The 16,369-nt window shown below is 42.6% G+C and overlaps 1 protein-coding gene across 2 annotated transcripts in view; it reads right to left on the reverse strand.

Moving 5' to 3' along the window:
• arhgef40 (Rho guanine nucleotide exchange factor (GEF) 40) overlaps nucleotides 1-16,369 on the reverse strand; it is a 46,408-nt gene that overhangs the window by 6,038 nt on the left and 24,001 nt on the right. For both annotated transcript variants that reach the window (XM_023153878.3, XM_004563576.4), the window contains exons 12-24: nucleotides 15,331-15,429; nucleotides 15,051-15,202; nucleotides 13,573-13,711; nucleotides 13,298-13,417; nucleotides 10,929-11,120; nucleotides 10,280-10,801; nucleotides 9,778-10,154; nucleotides 9,142-9,391; nucleotides 8,831-8,920; nucleotides 6,377-6,583; nucleotides 3,187-3,366; nucleotides 2,520-2,700; nucleotides 487-597 (exon numbers count right to left, since the gene is read on the reverse strand). In XM_023153878.3, coding sequence (XP_023009646.3) covers nucleotides 487-597; nucleotides 2,520-2,700; nucleotides 3,187-3,366; nucleotides 6,377-6,583; nucleotides 8,831-8,920; nucleotides 9,142-9,391; nucleotides 9,778-10,154; nucleotides 10,280-10,801; nucleotides 10,929-11,120; nucleotides 13,298-13,417; nucleotides 13,573-13,711; nucleotides 15,051-15,202; nucleotides 15,331-15,429 — 2,620 coding nt within the window. The remainder of the gene's footprint in view (nucleotides 1-486; nucleotides 598-2,519; nucleotides 2,701-3,186; nucleotides 3,367-6,376; nucleotides 6,584-8,830; nucleotides 8,921-9,141; nucleotides 9,392-9,777; nucleotides 10,155-10,279; nucleotides 10,802-10,928; nucleotides 11,121-13,297; nucleotides 13,418-13,572; nucleotides 13,712-15,050; nucleotides 15,203-15,330; nucleotides 15,430-16,369) is intronic.

Below are 16,369 nucleotides of genomic sequence, written 5' to 3' on the forward strand. Positions count from 1 at the left end.
AAAAGAAAGAAAGAAAATAAGAACAAAATAAAACGTGTACCATATTATTACCTTGTCACATGGGGAGATACACCCAGGACCCGTTTTCTTTCCTATCTGTAATCTCAGGGCCACATCACTTGCAGCTCGGAGAGCAAATTCGAACAATCCAGTAATCCAATCTGGTCACATAAAACTGGGCGAATTCCCGAGGACACAGGTTGTACTGAAAAATGGTTTCAGCTTCCTTTATCTGCGAGCCGAGATGTGGAACAGCGCGCCTCAAACTAAGGAGTGCACCTAACTCAAACATAACGTCCTCCGCCAGATCACATGCTCACTTTTTAACGCTCGAGATAAGCTTAGTTTCCACAACAACGATTTAACACAGCCGGGAAATCAAAACATGAGATCATATTACATTATCATTCCCAATTCTACATGCACCTTTTTTTGTTAAGTCCAAGGCGCCTCAACATCTACAGGTTTGTTCCTTTTTAAACTTACTTCTGTCGCTGAGACTGTAGATGGAGTCCAACTCTGAGCCTGGAGTTCCTGTTGCATCCAACAGAAGCCTACTGGAAACTCCCATGCACAGTGACTCCTTCAAACACAACTCTGTGAGAGCAAAGGCACAAAAATAACTTCATGTTTACCTCATATATTGCAAGCTCGTAGAATATTACCAGTTTTATTTTATTATTAGCTCAGAATATTGTGTTTGTTAGAACAATGCCATCTGAACAGAAGGTAACCACGCCTAAAAACGTGCCGAGCAACTTATTCAGCGTGATACTGCAATCTAAGCCGATGGCAGGAAGCAATGCTGAGGCGCAAGGCTTCATGGATAAAGGAAGGTAGAACGCCTTCATTCACGGCCAACACTTCCTTGTTTTTTGGAAAAATCAAAACAACAAACTGGGCCAGAGGGGATATTTTTACATGATTTCTACTTAAACATCCGCCACCAGATAGCTTATACACATAACAAAGGTGATGACTCAGTCTGAAGGACTTTAACCAAGTGTCCAGAAAATGAAAGGAGATTGGAACAGTGTTATAGTCTGCTTATGATCTGACAACTTGGCACAATGTCCTGTTTAAGGATCCAAATCAATACAGGAGACCTAGAGATCAACAGTGCCGTTTGTCTTCAGAGCAGCAAACTATGTTTGAAGTTGGACAAAGATAACCAGAGTAAATGAAAAATGCAAGTTTTAATAATGATTTCGTTGATTAAGGAGAAAAAAGTTATCCAAACCTGTGCGGCTATAAGTAAGTGCCCTCTAAACCTAATAACTGGTTGCTCCACCCTTGGTATCAAGAACTGCATTCAAGTCTTGGTGAACTGGCAGCGAGACTTTCACATCACTGTGGAGGAGCTTTGGCACCTCTTCTTTGCAGGATTGTTGTAATACAGATACATTGGAGGACTTTTGAGCATTAACGGGCAGTTTGAGATGCTTTGACATGACCTTAATCACTCCAAAAAAATTACTTGAGCTTAGATGGTCACACGTTCTTGTTCAGGATTTTCTGGTAGAGAGCAGAATTCATGGTTCCATCAGTTACAACAAGTCGTCCTGAAGCAGCAAAGCAGCCCCGACCATCACACTACCACCACCATGTCTGAGTGCTGGTATGATGGGATTTTTAGGAATTGCTGTGTTAGTTTTTTGCAAATGTAACGGGACTCAAGCCTTGAAAAAGTTCAAATTCTGTCTCGTCAGAATATTTTCCCAACAGTTTTGGGAATCATCAAAATGTTTTCTGTGTTCTTCTTGGTCTGCTGTGGTTTTCTCCTTGAACTCTCCCATGGACGCCATTTTCATCCAGTCTCTTTCTTATTGTCGAATCAAGAACTCTGACCTTATCTGAGGCAAGTGAAGCCTGTAGTTCTTTAATGTTCTTCTGGGGTTGTTTGTGACCTCCTGGATGAGTTTTTGATGTGATGTTGGAGTTACTTTGCTATACCATTTGTGAATAATGGCTCATATCGTGGTTCATAGAGTTCCAAAACCTTAAAAATGCTTTGTACCAGTTTCCAGACGGACATAATCAATGACTTTGTTTATCAGCCGTATCTTTTCGATCAGGACATGACGTGTTGCTTTTTGAGACCTTTTAGCCTGCTTCACTTCTATTGAAGTCATTTCTCGATTCATCAGGCCTGGCTGTGGTTTTTGAAACTGAACTCAGCTTTCTAAGAAATGTGATTAAATACAGTTAATTCAAGACTTAACAAAGGAGGGCAATTATTTTTGCACAACAGGGCCAAGATGGATTTTGACAGCTTTTGCCTCCCTTAAGAAATAAAATCATCATTCAAAAAATACATATTACATCTACTCAGCTTATCTTTGTTGATTATTAAAAACTGTTTGATGATCTGAAACGGTGCAAAACAGCAAACAAAAAAAATGAAAATTAGGAAAAAGGAAAATGTTTTCAGTTTTTGTAACAGCACTGTTAAAATATACATTGCTCCTAAGCTGCTGAAGGAATACTGAGCTGTTGCTTATCGAGTTAAAGGTCTTTACCTGTATTGTTGATGGCATGTGTCCACAGCAGATGGGCTATGTCGTGAGTCCAGGCCTCTCGGTCTTCCCTGTCGCGCGCTTGCAGGGTGATGCAGTCTCTGGTCCTCGGGGCCTGTCGGACCCACACCTCGAACTTCACTCCCTCCTCGCCGACGCTCTGAGTCAGACCCATCTCATTCGTCTGCATGGAGAAGTGTTAAAATCACACACAAACTCTATGACAGGAAGTCTGCTTCTGACACAATCCCACTGCTGGAAATGCTTCATGTGGTTTAGGTGAGGGGAAAGGCAGGACACATGACTGGGAATTCACCAGAGATTTGCCTGCTCTATTTTCACACGAGCACATCTGGACGTCACATTGCCTTTGTGCAAGGAATACGAGAGGTAAAAGGTTTCATGCCCCATCGGTATGCACTGGTCATCTGTGCTTGCACATCTCTATCAGGTGATGTTGTGATTCAAAAGAAAAATACAGAGTTAAAAAGAGTTTATAGAGGAAAGAGGGGGGGAGATAAAGCAGCGCCCAAAAAAACTTTAGAAACCTCAAATTTAGTTTGCTTTCAACAGAATCTAGACAGAAAGCAGATTTTACAGATAAGACAAAGTGCTGGAGATGGTGTGAAGGAGAAGTGTGTGTGTGTGTGTGTGTGAGAGAGCTGTTCACCTTGATGCTGTGTTTGTAACTGTAGGCGGTGCGTCCCGGGCTGGGATTCTTGTGTTTAGTGAAGATTACGACGTGTTGATAAAGGAAAACGTTCCTCACGCCCGCCCGCTTCCTCCGAGTTCCCCCGCTCACCGTCAGCTCACCCTGCCGCACCAGCTCGCCGCGCTCCGTCACAGGGATCTGAAAACACACACAAACACACACACGTTAGGACACACTTATATTGGCCTTAGGCCCAGGACCAACCCTCAGCAAAAGATACCATCTTCATTTCAATCTTAAGAGGAAATTCAGGCCTGAGCTTTAAAATCCTGTCTCTTTGCCAGGTTCCAATCTTGATTGAATTGGTTCATTAATTATCTTGAAAACAGAAATAAAAATAAATAAGCATCATTATATCTGAGAATCCATAAAACGCTAACAAAGCGAAATATTCTCACTTTTACAGATTCAATTTTTTCCCCCACTCGCTCAGAGAAGAAAAACTCTGTTGATTCTGCTCATCTGTAGAACAAAAACTAGGAGTTAAAAATTAAACGGTCGTCGTATTATAAAGTCTCAAATCCTCCCTCCTGCACCTACTCTAATTTTCTGTTTGGAGTTGCGAGACACTTTGACTACAAAGACTGAAAAGCTTTATTCTCTATTCAACTGCGAAGGACAAAGGAGCATTATTATTACAGTGCCTTGCATGGTGACATATTCTTCACATGGATGCTTCGTTCTGCTGGATCTTTGCTCTAATTGGCCAGCTGAATCACATCTTTTGTAATAATAAAAAAAAAGAAAAAAAAGTGACTTTTTTGTTCATGTCAATTACAGGGTTGCGACTTTGAGATGCTGTTGGAAGTCAAAGGCACACAGACACTCATAATAGGCGAAAAAGAAATTACATAATTGTCAATGCTAGATATGCAAAAGCACAAAAGAGCAACAAACAAGGCAAATGCAAACGAAACAAAAGCGTGCGGACAATGAATTTAAAAAGGTCTGGAATTTTACAAGCGGCCACTGACATACAGTAGATTCTTATTTTTAAACCTCTAGAAATGAGTGGGTCATGATATAAGTGATGCTTCACACACTTTATGAACACCCACATCTACACCCACCCAAACACACACACAGCTGTACTTAAAATCATTTTTACTTGGAGAGGTGTTGCAGCGCAATTTTGAAGTAGCTCAGCGCAAGTGTTTGTGCTGCTGTAATCTTTCCCCTCGTTCAGAATGCAGAGAGATGAGAGGTGTGTGTGTGTGTGTGTCAAACATTTGTCACGACTACCACTGAATATTACAGCTGTGTCAGAGTACAGTGGTGTAGGGCGCAGGGATGTTAGTGTTTTTGGACTTTTGATAAGTCTTTCGGTTTTTGTTTATTCCCAGTGGGAGAACACAGTCTTTCCTCCCACTTGCTACGTCCTTGTTGCAGCTCTCAGGACTAGGAAATAAGAAAGATTCAGCTTCATAATTCAGGTTAAACTCAGTCTGGATTGAGATCAGATGATGACAACTGATCTCAGTGGAAAACCACATCAGCTGATAAGCTTCTAGGTTTACTAGACCCCGACTCACAAAGGATTTTTAAGACAGATAATGTTGCCAATATCCGATGACTCAAAAATCTGATATTCTGATACATCGGCTAATATTTTTTTCTTTCATATTTCTAAACTTAAACAGATTTCCCTGACATGTGTTATTTGTAGCTCAATATTTAATATTAAAACTCTGTTTTTAGTTCTCCAAACTTGTTGCCAACAGGAAACATGCAGAGTGCCCCCTGGTGGACACACTATGAAACATCAGCCCTCAGAAAAAGATTGAGTGTTTTTCCCGTCTCTTTCTTACTTTTTTAAAAATTTGAAATCTTATTTGTCTTTATAATGCCGATACTGATACATTTAAAAATAGCTACCATCGCACTGAAGAAAAACGTCCGACTCTGCTCACATCAGCAGCTTGTTGTGTTTTTGGTGTTTCAAACATGTGCTCCTAACGGGAAAGTTGCACAGTGCCATCTAGTGGACAAACTATGCAAAATCAATACTCCTAAAAGCATGTACCCTCTATATTGGTAAATGGCTAATATAAAAAAAAAAAATGATCAGGCAAAAAAAAACAAAACACAAAAAACAATGAGGCGGTTCTGCTCGAATCAGCTACTTGTTCCTTTTTTGGTATTCCCAAAAGCTCCAGATCGGCTTCTGGGTGGAGCAGATGGCTGCCCCTCTCTGATCCTGCTTCTGCCAGAGGTTTCTTCCTGAGAAAAAGGAGTTTTTCCTTCTTACTGTTGCCAAGTGCTTGTTCTTTACCTTAGAACATCTTCTGGCAACTGTTATATAAATAAAATTGAATTGAACAGATGGAAAAACTGCAACACAAACACTCATAACACATTTGTAGGCTCTTTCTCCGATTTCTTCTTCACTTTTTAAAATGTCATTTATCAACCATTGCAGACCAATATCAATGTATTAGCAAATAAATATCATCGGCTTGAAGGAAAAAGTGGTCAGGCCCCTAACACTGACAAATCTCATACATAATGCAATGTTTGACTTGCTTTAGCCTGCCTGGAGTTGCAGCTGCCTCTGCAAGCTGCAGCCCACCTCTACCCCAATTCCTCCTCCTCATGCTGTGTTTGACTTCATCAGTGTCATGTCTGTTGTTACTGATGCCCGCTCCGCTCTGTACCAGATATGCTGCTGCTGCTCCCACACCTTATGATCTCTGCATATCCAGATGGAAGATCTCCATTTAGCCAAAGTAATGCTGACGGATTCAGTCATAGTATGCGAGTTTAGATGCTCACACATTCACGCACATTGTCCTGATTCTTTCTATAAATAGACGCCGCAGACTGTAGTTCACAATAAATGGGCTTTTCCTTTTATGAGCAACACCTCTTAACATCTTGTAGTAGTAAGAAAATGCAAATGAGCTTCTATTTATGTGCCTCCATGAATTCTTTAATGTGTTCTTCTTGAAACATGGCTAATGTAAGCCGTGTTTCTAGTGTTTGTGTGGAAAATAAACACCAATACATTTATTTGATTTATTTGGGGGTAAAAGAGAAATAAGTCACTTCCACTGGCCTGACCTCAACAAGATTTTAGTTTCTTTCTCTCTAAGAAAAGAAAGTGGGACTTGACAGTTGCAGAGACATAAACTGGGACAAGCATTCTCACCGGGCATCCGACGATGAGGTCACTGGCCCTGAGGTCCTCGCCGTGCCGCTGGGCGTGTCTCAGGATGGAGAGGGCGGAGTCTGAGGCGGGGTTTATGCCTCCCAGCTCCTCCAGCGCCTCGCAGTACTGCTCCAGCCTCTGAATGGGAGCCTGCAGACAGTGAGGGAAGGCCAGAGGGGAGACGGGGGAGGCTTGGGGAAGTTTTGACTGAAACAGGGGAGGGAAGGACAAATAAAAAGGTAACGTTAGCAAGTCTGCTGGTGTTCCCCCATCATGTTCAGCTGGGCTGTGTTCACTGTATTTTATTACACGCTTCACTATAAGTTGTGTTCACCTTAAAACACAGTCAGAAGCTTCGCCCATGGATGTCACATGTCCTACCTTGTGCCCTCTGCCGGGACCCCCACCTCCTCCAACCAGAGCATTTTCGGAACTCATCTAAAGCAACCGATTCCTGTTATGTCCTATATCTTAGAAAGGGCAGCTTCAGACAATGTCCTGACCTAAATGGCCCGAAAGGTGTCTGCGTTTTTTTACTTTGACTTTACTTAGTGGAAAATCAGTGACACTTTTTTGTTTTCTGACACTGAACAAGTTTTCTTTTTTAGAACATGTGAATTTTCCCACCCAAAAATAAGGACAACAACAGTGATTTTTGGTCTTTGTCAAAACAGATGATATAAAGAGACAGTAAAAGAGGCCAGCTCGTGTCTTACACCTCTAATTCTAACAGATACGCCTATAAACCGGAACGTCAATGACACAGCAGCTCATCCGGCTTGTGGCCCATCACACTTCACAAGATTCACCTGAGAAAAAAAATCGTCAAAGGTGACATTGAGCTCAAGCACATTTTCGGCGAAGACCCATTAGGTGATCGTTGTGTCCACTGTGTGATTAAATTGTGAGCGATGCTGCAGGATGAGCGGCGATTCTTGTGAACCGTGGATGTGAGCACACTTTTAGCTCATCGCCCTTCAGCCCAATAAGCTTAATAATATATAAATCACATGCAACTAGTGAAGATTTGCCAGTTCGCTGGTCTAGAGATGGCAATTGATATGATTTTAGTGATCTCTCTATGATTATTAAACATCCAGTTCTTTATTGATTTCCTCATTGATTCCTAATTCTGATTTTTGGTTGAAAAAAAATAAAAGCTTTCACAAGTTTTCAGCACCACTGCAACTATTTTATCATCTCCAAGTCTAAACAGCGCATAGAAAAGTATTTGATAACCTTTTCTCTAACAGGCAGCTGACAGAAAAACATAATAAATCTGAGCTGCTGAGCTTGGAGGCATGAGGCTCTGATGGATTGGACAAGTTGTAACCAGTTCTCAGCAGGAATCACTTTTTGATTTGGATCCCTTATAAAGACACGCGCCCTCGCATCTCGCTGCTTTAAAGAAAACGCTCAGGGTCTAAATAAAAAAGTGTATGGGCTCTCCTTTGGTCCACGCTCAGCCTGCCCACCACATGCCATGAAGTCTTTGCTAGCATCAGCTCTCAAACATGCTACATCAGGCTGAGCCGCTCCTCTGAGATAGTTACAGTCGCAGTTAACACAACTCTCTGTGGATGATTGTGACATCATTTGGCATGTTTTGGCAAACGGTTCTTTTTTTTTTAGACACGTGTAATCAAGGTAACTATGGCTTTGCTCAGCAAGTATGAAAGTTCCAACTCGTAGCTGCTGCTTTAATGTTTCTTCCATTTTCTTTTCATCCGCTGATCCCAGTAACCCTGAAGAAGCAGCTACGCAGCAGTAACAATCATCAGCACCATCATCATTCAAAATGAACACCAGTTTAATGTCCCCTGCCATCATGATAGCCATATCCCTGTTATCAAGCTGCTTTACAGCTGCTGCTGCTGCTGCTCAGTGTGGCCTGAGCACGTGCTGCCTCCTGGTGGCGACTCGTTAGAAATGCTGGGTTTGAGCGTCGCCTCAGAGGTTTTGAGCTCTTTGATCTGTCTGTATATAGCCCTCATAATAATCTCACGATGCTGTCGATGTATTAGTTTTTGTTAATTGTAGCTCGGGAGCTCCAATGACTTTCTCTGTAATCCGCCTTTAATTGGCTTTTCTAGTGTGCATTAAACTTGTAATTAACTTTACTGTATACAGCTCGTTCATAATTGCCGCCACCAACAAATAAAGCAGCTTTAATTGGCTTGAGCCTGTGATGTGTTCAAAAAAAAAAAAAAAAAAGACTCATAGCAACGCTCTTACATTGTGTAACCAGTTTTCTAAAAAAAGAAAATAACCAAATAAAAAAAAAAAGAAAAAAAAAAAGGGTTTATTGTTAAGAGACACTTTTATCGCTTTGAAATCATGTTTACTGAGATGAACTGGTTGAATAAGAGTTAAGACCGCAACTCTCTCAGTAAAATCTCTGCAGGAACAAGACTGGTTTTTACTTCTTTTTTTAAGAGGCACGATGAATCCTACCTTGAAAAAGTCGGCTGCTTGTGTGACCAGTGGAGAATCCAGGTCTGGTTTGGTCCTGATGTACTGGGAATACTGCAGAAACTGGTCCCGCTGTGTGGTGACAGGCGAGAAAGTTGTTTTTAATTGATTTTAATCAGATTAATTACACAGAGAGGGATTTAATGGATATTTTTAAGCAAATTATGCTGACTTCTAAGTAATCTGTGACATTTTCTATATGCAAACATATAAAACAACCCCTCAGAGGTTTATGTAAAACTGAAGAGCAGTGCATGCAGTCATACAGCTTCACTTGGCATTTTGCAACTTACAAATTTACTGAAGCAGTCCTGTTGCAACAGGCTTTGCACAAGAGCGCCCTCCATGGCTGGGAGTAGGTCCTGCGAGTGAAAGGTGGTGAGGCTGGCCCAGTTGGGAAACAGCGAGTCTGCCTTCCCCCTGATGGAAGCTGGGGTGTCTGAGAGCTCCAGTAAGGGCAGGTACGTCTCTTCTACCCCCTTTAGCACAGTCACGTACTGCCTCTCTGAACTTAGCATCCTACACCAGAGCAGGTACAGCTTACTGCGGTGGAGATGGCAAAGGGTGGGGAGGGGAGGAAAGAAACAGTGCATGAATACACTTAAAGGAGAAACAAACATGGAAGCAAGTGGACAAGTGGGAGGTAAGGGGAAGCGAGAGCGAAGATAGCAACGGATTGAGATCAAAGACTCAGTAATGAAAAAATTATCTAAGATTGCATCCTGACTGATAAAATCAATGCGAAAGAGCCTTCAGTTGTACTTAAATTATCCCTAAAACTATGCATCGCTTTTTCTTTCATCTCAGCCTGTTCCATTCTTGCTGCGACTTATTATGTCTATCTCTGACTGATTTTCTTACGAGGAAAGTGGAGTACATGGAAAAAGGACAAAAAAAAAAAAAAAAAAGCAAAGAAAGCCAACACACACCTCTGTGCGGTTGAACCGGCCCTATCCGTCCCCGTCTCCCTGTCTGTCCTCCCCAGCAGTACATGCTGGCGCGGTGACCCCGTGTGATCCACCACCTCCTTGCTGCTGACCTCCACTCCTCGGATCAACACTCCTCCGCCACTACTACCACCACCGCTCCATCCTGGAATAGCTGCAGCCATGCTAGTAGTAATGACTGGGTCGGCCAAAGCCCGTCGTCCCAGCCAGGACATGGGGGAGTTACGGCTCGCCCCAGCCACCGGCGACTCAGCGGGTTTGGGGGTGGCTGTACCTCGACGGGGGGCCAGGAGAGCCTGGAGGTCAAAGCTTGGGTGACGCTTCCGAGGTGGCTTGAAGGGAAGTGGAGCCTCTGTGGGCTGTAAGGGAATTGAACTGGTCATTGGTGTGACTGTGACACACTTCAGTTACAACAGTACAGTCCTGTAACACACCTCAGATCATAGAACAGAAAACATTACCATAAAATAGAAATCAAACTCACGCTCTTCTTTGTAGGATTCAGAAGGTTCGATAGAAACTTCCCTCCCCCGGCCCCACCTCCTCCCGCACCACTTCCTCCTGCCGTTCCCTCTTTCTTATTCCCTTTCTCCTCTCCTATCTTCAGTGTGGAGCAGGTCTGCGGTCTGAACAGTGATGCCAGGGATCCCCAGGACTGCAATCCGCCTTCCCCTCCGCCAGCTCCCAGCCCCCAGGAGTCACCCTCTCCCTCGGGGCCCATCAGGTCCCAGAGGCTGCTGGCAGAGGGAGTTTTGGTTTTCCCCTGTCCCTGATTTTGCGTCCGGTCAGACTGGAGGAATCGGGGCTTGACCTGTGCTACTGTTCGCTGGTATCGCTCAACTGTCTGAGTCCAGAGATCCAGCAGTGCCCCGCCACCCAGCTCTATTGCTAAAGAGCGTGCGTCCTGGAAACGGGACGGGGGTATTGGAGGGAGGGAGGCGAGAGGGCAGGTGGAAGAAGAGGAAGAGGAGGAGGTGGAGGAGACTGCATCGCACCACTGGGTGGCCTGCACAAGAGACAGGAAAGTCAGGGAAGTCATTAGGACTTCCGCTCGGCATTAAAACACTTTGGAACCATGACTGTATGTTTATAACTTCCTGTGTGTGTGCTGCAGAGGTCTTCCTGTGCCGTACCTCGGTCAGAGTGGACAACAACCTCTGCGTGTTGTCCAGAGTGGTCCAGCAGTCAGACAGACAGTGGGACATGTCCCTGAGCTTCTCCCTGACCGGAGGGAGTCGGATCTGGACGTCGCTCAGGCCTGCCCAGTCCAGTTCACACCAGCCCTCCAAATCACTGAGCAGTGATAGAGTCTCACTGTGCAGCTCCTGAAAGATGCCAGAAAATGGGCTGTCAAGAAGTATTTACTGCAGAAGACTGACAGGACACACTTGGGAAATCATGGATGGAAAAATATTGACTGCATCTCTTGGGAATATGCTGGGAAAACTTTTCATTAGCTCGTCTCCATGAGAATGACACAAATATGCCACTGAAAGGCACAGTGGGCTTAAAGCACATCTATTCACAGTTTATCGTTTCAGTTATTGACTTCTCAAACCCTACAGTGGGTGATTCACAGTAACACATGTGTCTTAAGTACGACTAATAAGATTTCTTATCCCAGAGTTGACGTGACAGAAAGGATTTTTTTTGTGGGCGATGTTAAGATGCTTACATGTACTGTAGAAACAAAGTGAAAGCAAAAGCTCTGAGGGCGGACGCTTTAACTGTATGTGAATATTCTCCATGTTGTTATCATGATGTGTGCTTACTTACCAAAAGTCATTTACATGCAGATAAAACTGGACACTCCCTTTGTACTTGAAGAAGGTCAGTCGGACCAAAACACTGTGATGTAATAAGTGTATTAGCGGTACATGAGACGGTGTGTGGCAGTCATATTTCACCGTTTTGTGAATATCATGAATGAAATCTAAATGACCTTTAGAAGACCAATTAAATCAAAGTCTATATGAGTCACAGCTGCCAACACTTAAGTACTGTCAAGAGATCAGGGCTAGACATCGCTGTAAGCATTAGAGAAAAGAGACAGCCTGTTACCAAAACCATTTTAAAGCCACAATGTTTGCAGGAACTCTGTGTTTACAACTCCTTTGATTTTACACCTGATCTTCATCCATTCTCTACTGTTTATCTTTTTCAGGGTCGCGGGTGAGCTAGAGCCTATCCCAGCTGTCTTAAGCTCTGTCCACACTAGCAAGGATAAATTTGAAAACGCTCCACGTCCACACTAGCGTTTTCAGTCGTTTTCACAGAGTTGCGTGTCAAAAACGGACGAAAACGCTTACGTTCCAGTACTGCGCATGCGTGAAGCGCAAGACAATTCCACCTGCCTCATTTCTGTCTGCTGTTTCTTTACTTTCCGGCTCTCTGAAACGTCGCAGCAAAATGTCGAGGAAAAGCACCGAGTTTTTAAATGGACTAACAATGAGGTGGAGTTGTTGCTGTGAGTAACACAAAAGTACAAAGTTGCAAAAGCGAGTGAGAATTAAAGAATTTGAAGAAAAGCTATCTGAAGCGTGTACAGACTGATATTCATCTTTAATGGGGCTGTCAAAATTGAGCGCAAACAAAACAACTGCTGTATAATGCCCTCCGCTATCTTAGTTTAATTGGTCACATGACTGCATCACATGACTAAAATGTGTCATCGTTTTAGAAAGTCTCCGTTTTTGTTGTCTACACTGCGACACGAAAGAGCATTTCCAAAACGCTGCGTTTTCCTTGAGCAAAAACGGCGTCTCAGTGTGGACTGGAGGCCAACATGGAGAGAACACGGTGCTTTTTCAAATGAAAACCTATGGGCGATTTAGAGTTTCCAATTAACCTATCCACACTAACTTACTAACACTAATATAAACTTGTATTTATATGTAATTTCAAAGAATTTCATTCAGATCACACACACAGAGTCAATCCTTCTGAGTCTCAGTCATCGCCATCAGTGACTGACGCCGTTATGCAAATGAATGAATTACTCAGCCACAGCAACAGTGTTGCTACTGTAAGATGATGTGAAAGAGGGAAATTTTCTAATCTACGTTGCATAGTTGTTTTTTATTTAGCGTCAACCCTTTAACGCCTAGTGTTTTACATTTGATACACACAGTTTTGGTGAGTTTTAGAGACTTCTACAGCATCCATGTGATCTCCCCCCCCCCACCGAAAAATGTTATTAGTAAATTACAAAGCGGATTTTTAATCAATAAATCGCCAAAAATGCCAGATGTGGTAAATACGATGCAATTAAGACTCATATATGCAATTTCATATTTTTGTTTTTTAGCTGTCAGAAGATTCAAAAAACACTTCATCCTTTATCCCCCCCCCCCCCCCCAAAAAAAAATTGGCAATTATTTAATCAGGAATTTAAAGGGTTAAGACTGGCTCCATAACACTGAGCCCAGTGAACCTGCATATTTTAACATGACATGTGAAAATGTTTTCACACAAAAAGCACATTCATCTTTGCATTACTCACATTGGCCGTTTCTTTGAACGTCTTGAACCTCTGCTGTTTGAGCGAGAGTCTGCTGAGGGAGAGAGGAGGATCCTTGTAGTCCTCCAGCTGCGACTGAACCTGCTCAATCTCTTTATCGCACTGTGGATTAAAGGCGGAGGTTTGGGTGAGTGGAGGACATGAGGCGCTCTGTTACGCATAAGATGTGGAAAAACTGAAGATGATGAAGCAAAAAAGAAATACGCAGATTACAGAGTGTAGGTTATTTTAAAGTAAAGCAAATCTTCCTCAGATACCTTTTCCAGTTTGTCCACCAACCCCGCCAGACGCCCCAACGCCTCCAGGTCACGACCTCTTTGGTTGGACACTCGGACAAGCCGATGGAGTGCATCGTCCACGCTGTCATAAAGTTTAGAAGTTACGGCAAGAGCAGCTCTGAGAGGAGAAGAAAGAAATTTTGGTTTTCATTTAAATTCTTCAAAATCATGCTGACAGAAATGATCTAATTATAAAACAACGTCTCATGTACAGCACAGAAAAAACCCATCTTGTATTATTGCACAGCTTAAGCCAAAACTCATTACACAGTAAGAACAGAAGAGCTACAACAGGCTTCAGATCATCTCTAAGCTGCAGTCATGCACAAACAAGCTGCATCGCTCTGTCCTTTATTTGATGTGTTTTCTTCTCCAGCTGGTTTTCATTTTATGGCCAAAAACAAACAACTCTGTTTTTGTCAGGAAGATTATTTTTAACCTAAAGCTCATCCTGACAAAATAACCCTTCAATCAAAATTTTAAAAAGCATGGGAAAGGAAAACAGAAGAAAGTTTAAAATATAGTCTTCAAGTCCTGTGCTTAATGTATATTAAAGCATCTTTTCAGAATCATAACATTGTGGGTTGTTAGGTTGTATTAAAAAATAACTCAGGAATGCATAAAATGCCCACAGTACAGCTACTGGATGTTAGAAGGAAATAGCTTTCAGTTCATTGTTGGTAAAGTGTGGCAATAGGCTCCAAGCACAACTTTGGGGTGGCACGACACTCGGGTGGAAGGTCACCAGCTACTTTGTTACATATGTGTGCTCAGCTACCCATTAAAACGATAATTTAATCAGCCAATCACATGGCAGGAACCCAACGAAGTTCAAACTTAGGAAAAAGGCTGATTTTAGTGAACATGGCATGGTTGTTAATGCCAGACGGACTGGTCTGAGAGTGTCAGAAACTAATGATATACTGGGATTTCCCCCACACAAACAGCTCTAAGATTTTATAGAGAATTAAACTCTGCAAGAAAACGTCTTGTTGATGTCAGAGGTCAGTGGAAAGTAGCCAGACTACTAATGAGCTGATAGGAAGGCGGAAGGCTTGGGTGTTTGTCCTGTCAGCAAAGAATAGGAAAATGAGGCTTCAGTTTATATGCAAATCCAATAGTTTCTGTAAGATGACAAGGCATTGAACTAACACTGCTGGCAGAGCTCAGAGAAGGTGTGGCCAATCAATGGTGGAGCCAAATCATGTTCAGCATGATGGTGCTAACACTGACAGATGGCTAAAAATCACTATAAAATCGTGGTTTAGCGTGTTAGCATATGCTGATTAGCACTAAATAACCGGGAGTGTTCGTTTTCCAGGGTTTTTGGCCCCAATATTTTCATTGGATTTTGTTACTTGATTTAAAAAAAAAAAAAAAAAGAAAGAAAAAAGTATAATCCATAAAATAAAAATTCAGTAGTCCTACAAATACTGGATGAATTAGGTGTCTGGTACCTGCAGTCTGGTGACTTTTGTGCCAGTCCAGATGCTCTATTTGTCAATCCAGCAAGCCAGGCCCCGCCCTTCTGCTGCAGCTCAGTTAACCGTTGGTCGGCCAGGACGCTGGCCATGAGCTGCCTGTGTTTGTCAATGCTCAGAGGAACAGCCTGAAAAAGATAAGCATGTGTATTGTACCTTTTGTGTGTGTTTTTATAGAGACTGGTAAGTTACTAAAACACAAATATATCTGAGCGCACACAACGAGTAGAATGAGCATCATGTTAAAGTTATGGACCTTTATGTTGTCTGGCATTGGCTCAGCGTCCATAGACTGCAGTGCTTCTCCAAGCAGTGAGAGGGCGCTCTCACAGCGCTCTGTCAGACTCTCCAGACTCTAAACAGGACAAAAAGAAGTAGAAATCCACACAAACACATGAAATCTCTCTTTCATTCCACCTTTTTTGTAATCCACAGGAGAGGTCAGAAAAAGTCCAGAGGATAGGAAAATGTTTTCAACTGTTTAGATAAAGCAACATAAACTGTGGGGGGAAAGCCATTAAGGGTCCTTGAGATTCTTACGGGCTGTGTTTTTTCTTCACCTAGTTCATCATGCCTGTCTGAAATAATCGACCACCAGCAGACGACCACTCTTTCCCAGCCAACATCCTTTTATTTCGCCTCCCTCCCTCCTAGATGTTCTTTCTCCCACAATACTCCCTCAACTGTCAGAGGTCATATTTTACACTGGAGGTACCCAAAACTCGAAACAAGTTACGAGCTACAAGAACTCCGGACTTTGAGTGGGTTACTTGAGCTTGTTCATTCCAAGCTGTCTGTAAGAAGTTTAAAAATAATAACAATAAAAATACACTAAGGACTTTTTGCTTTAGAAAATTCCTCAGCTACATACAAAAATGGCATTTCCTGTGAACTAACAGAAACTTTCCGTTTTATAATTACAGAACAAAACCTCAAACAGTCGTGCCGACACATTTTTTTCATTTACTAAGGCAGCATGTTTTAATAATGTGAAAAAAAAACGAGACATGCTATCGAAATTTCATTATTTCCTGACAGAAAGGGTTAGGGTTAGGTCAGTGGTCCGACAGCTTAAGATCAAAGTGAGCTGTATGTGAAAAATGACTTTGACATCCCTGATGTACACATGCTGATGCACACGGGAGTAAAAATAGGACAGCAACCCTCTTGTGACTAGAGAAAATCTGTGGCTGCCCAGAGATAGCTTAAATGTTTTGGATTATAAGTCATTGTGGCAACTAACTAGTCTCCAGGAGGCTGAGCATACAACACCCACAATCTCTGGGCGACAGCTT

This window comes from Maylandia zebra, linkage group LG3 (assembly GCF_041146795.1).
Source record: "Maylandia zebra isolate NMK-2024a linkage group LG3, Mzebra_GT3a, whole genome shotgun sequence".
NCBI lineage: Eukaryota > Metazoa > Chordata > Actinopteri > Cichliformes > Cichlidae > Maylandia > Maylandia zebra.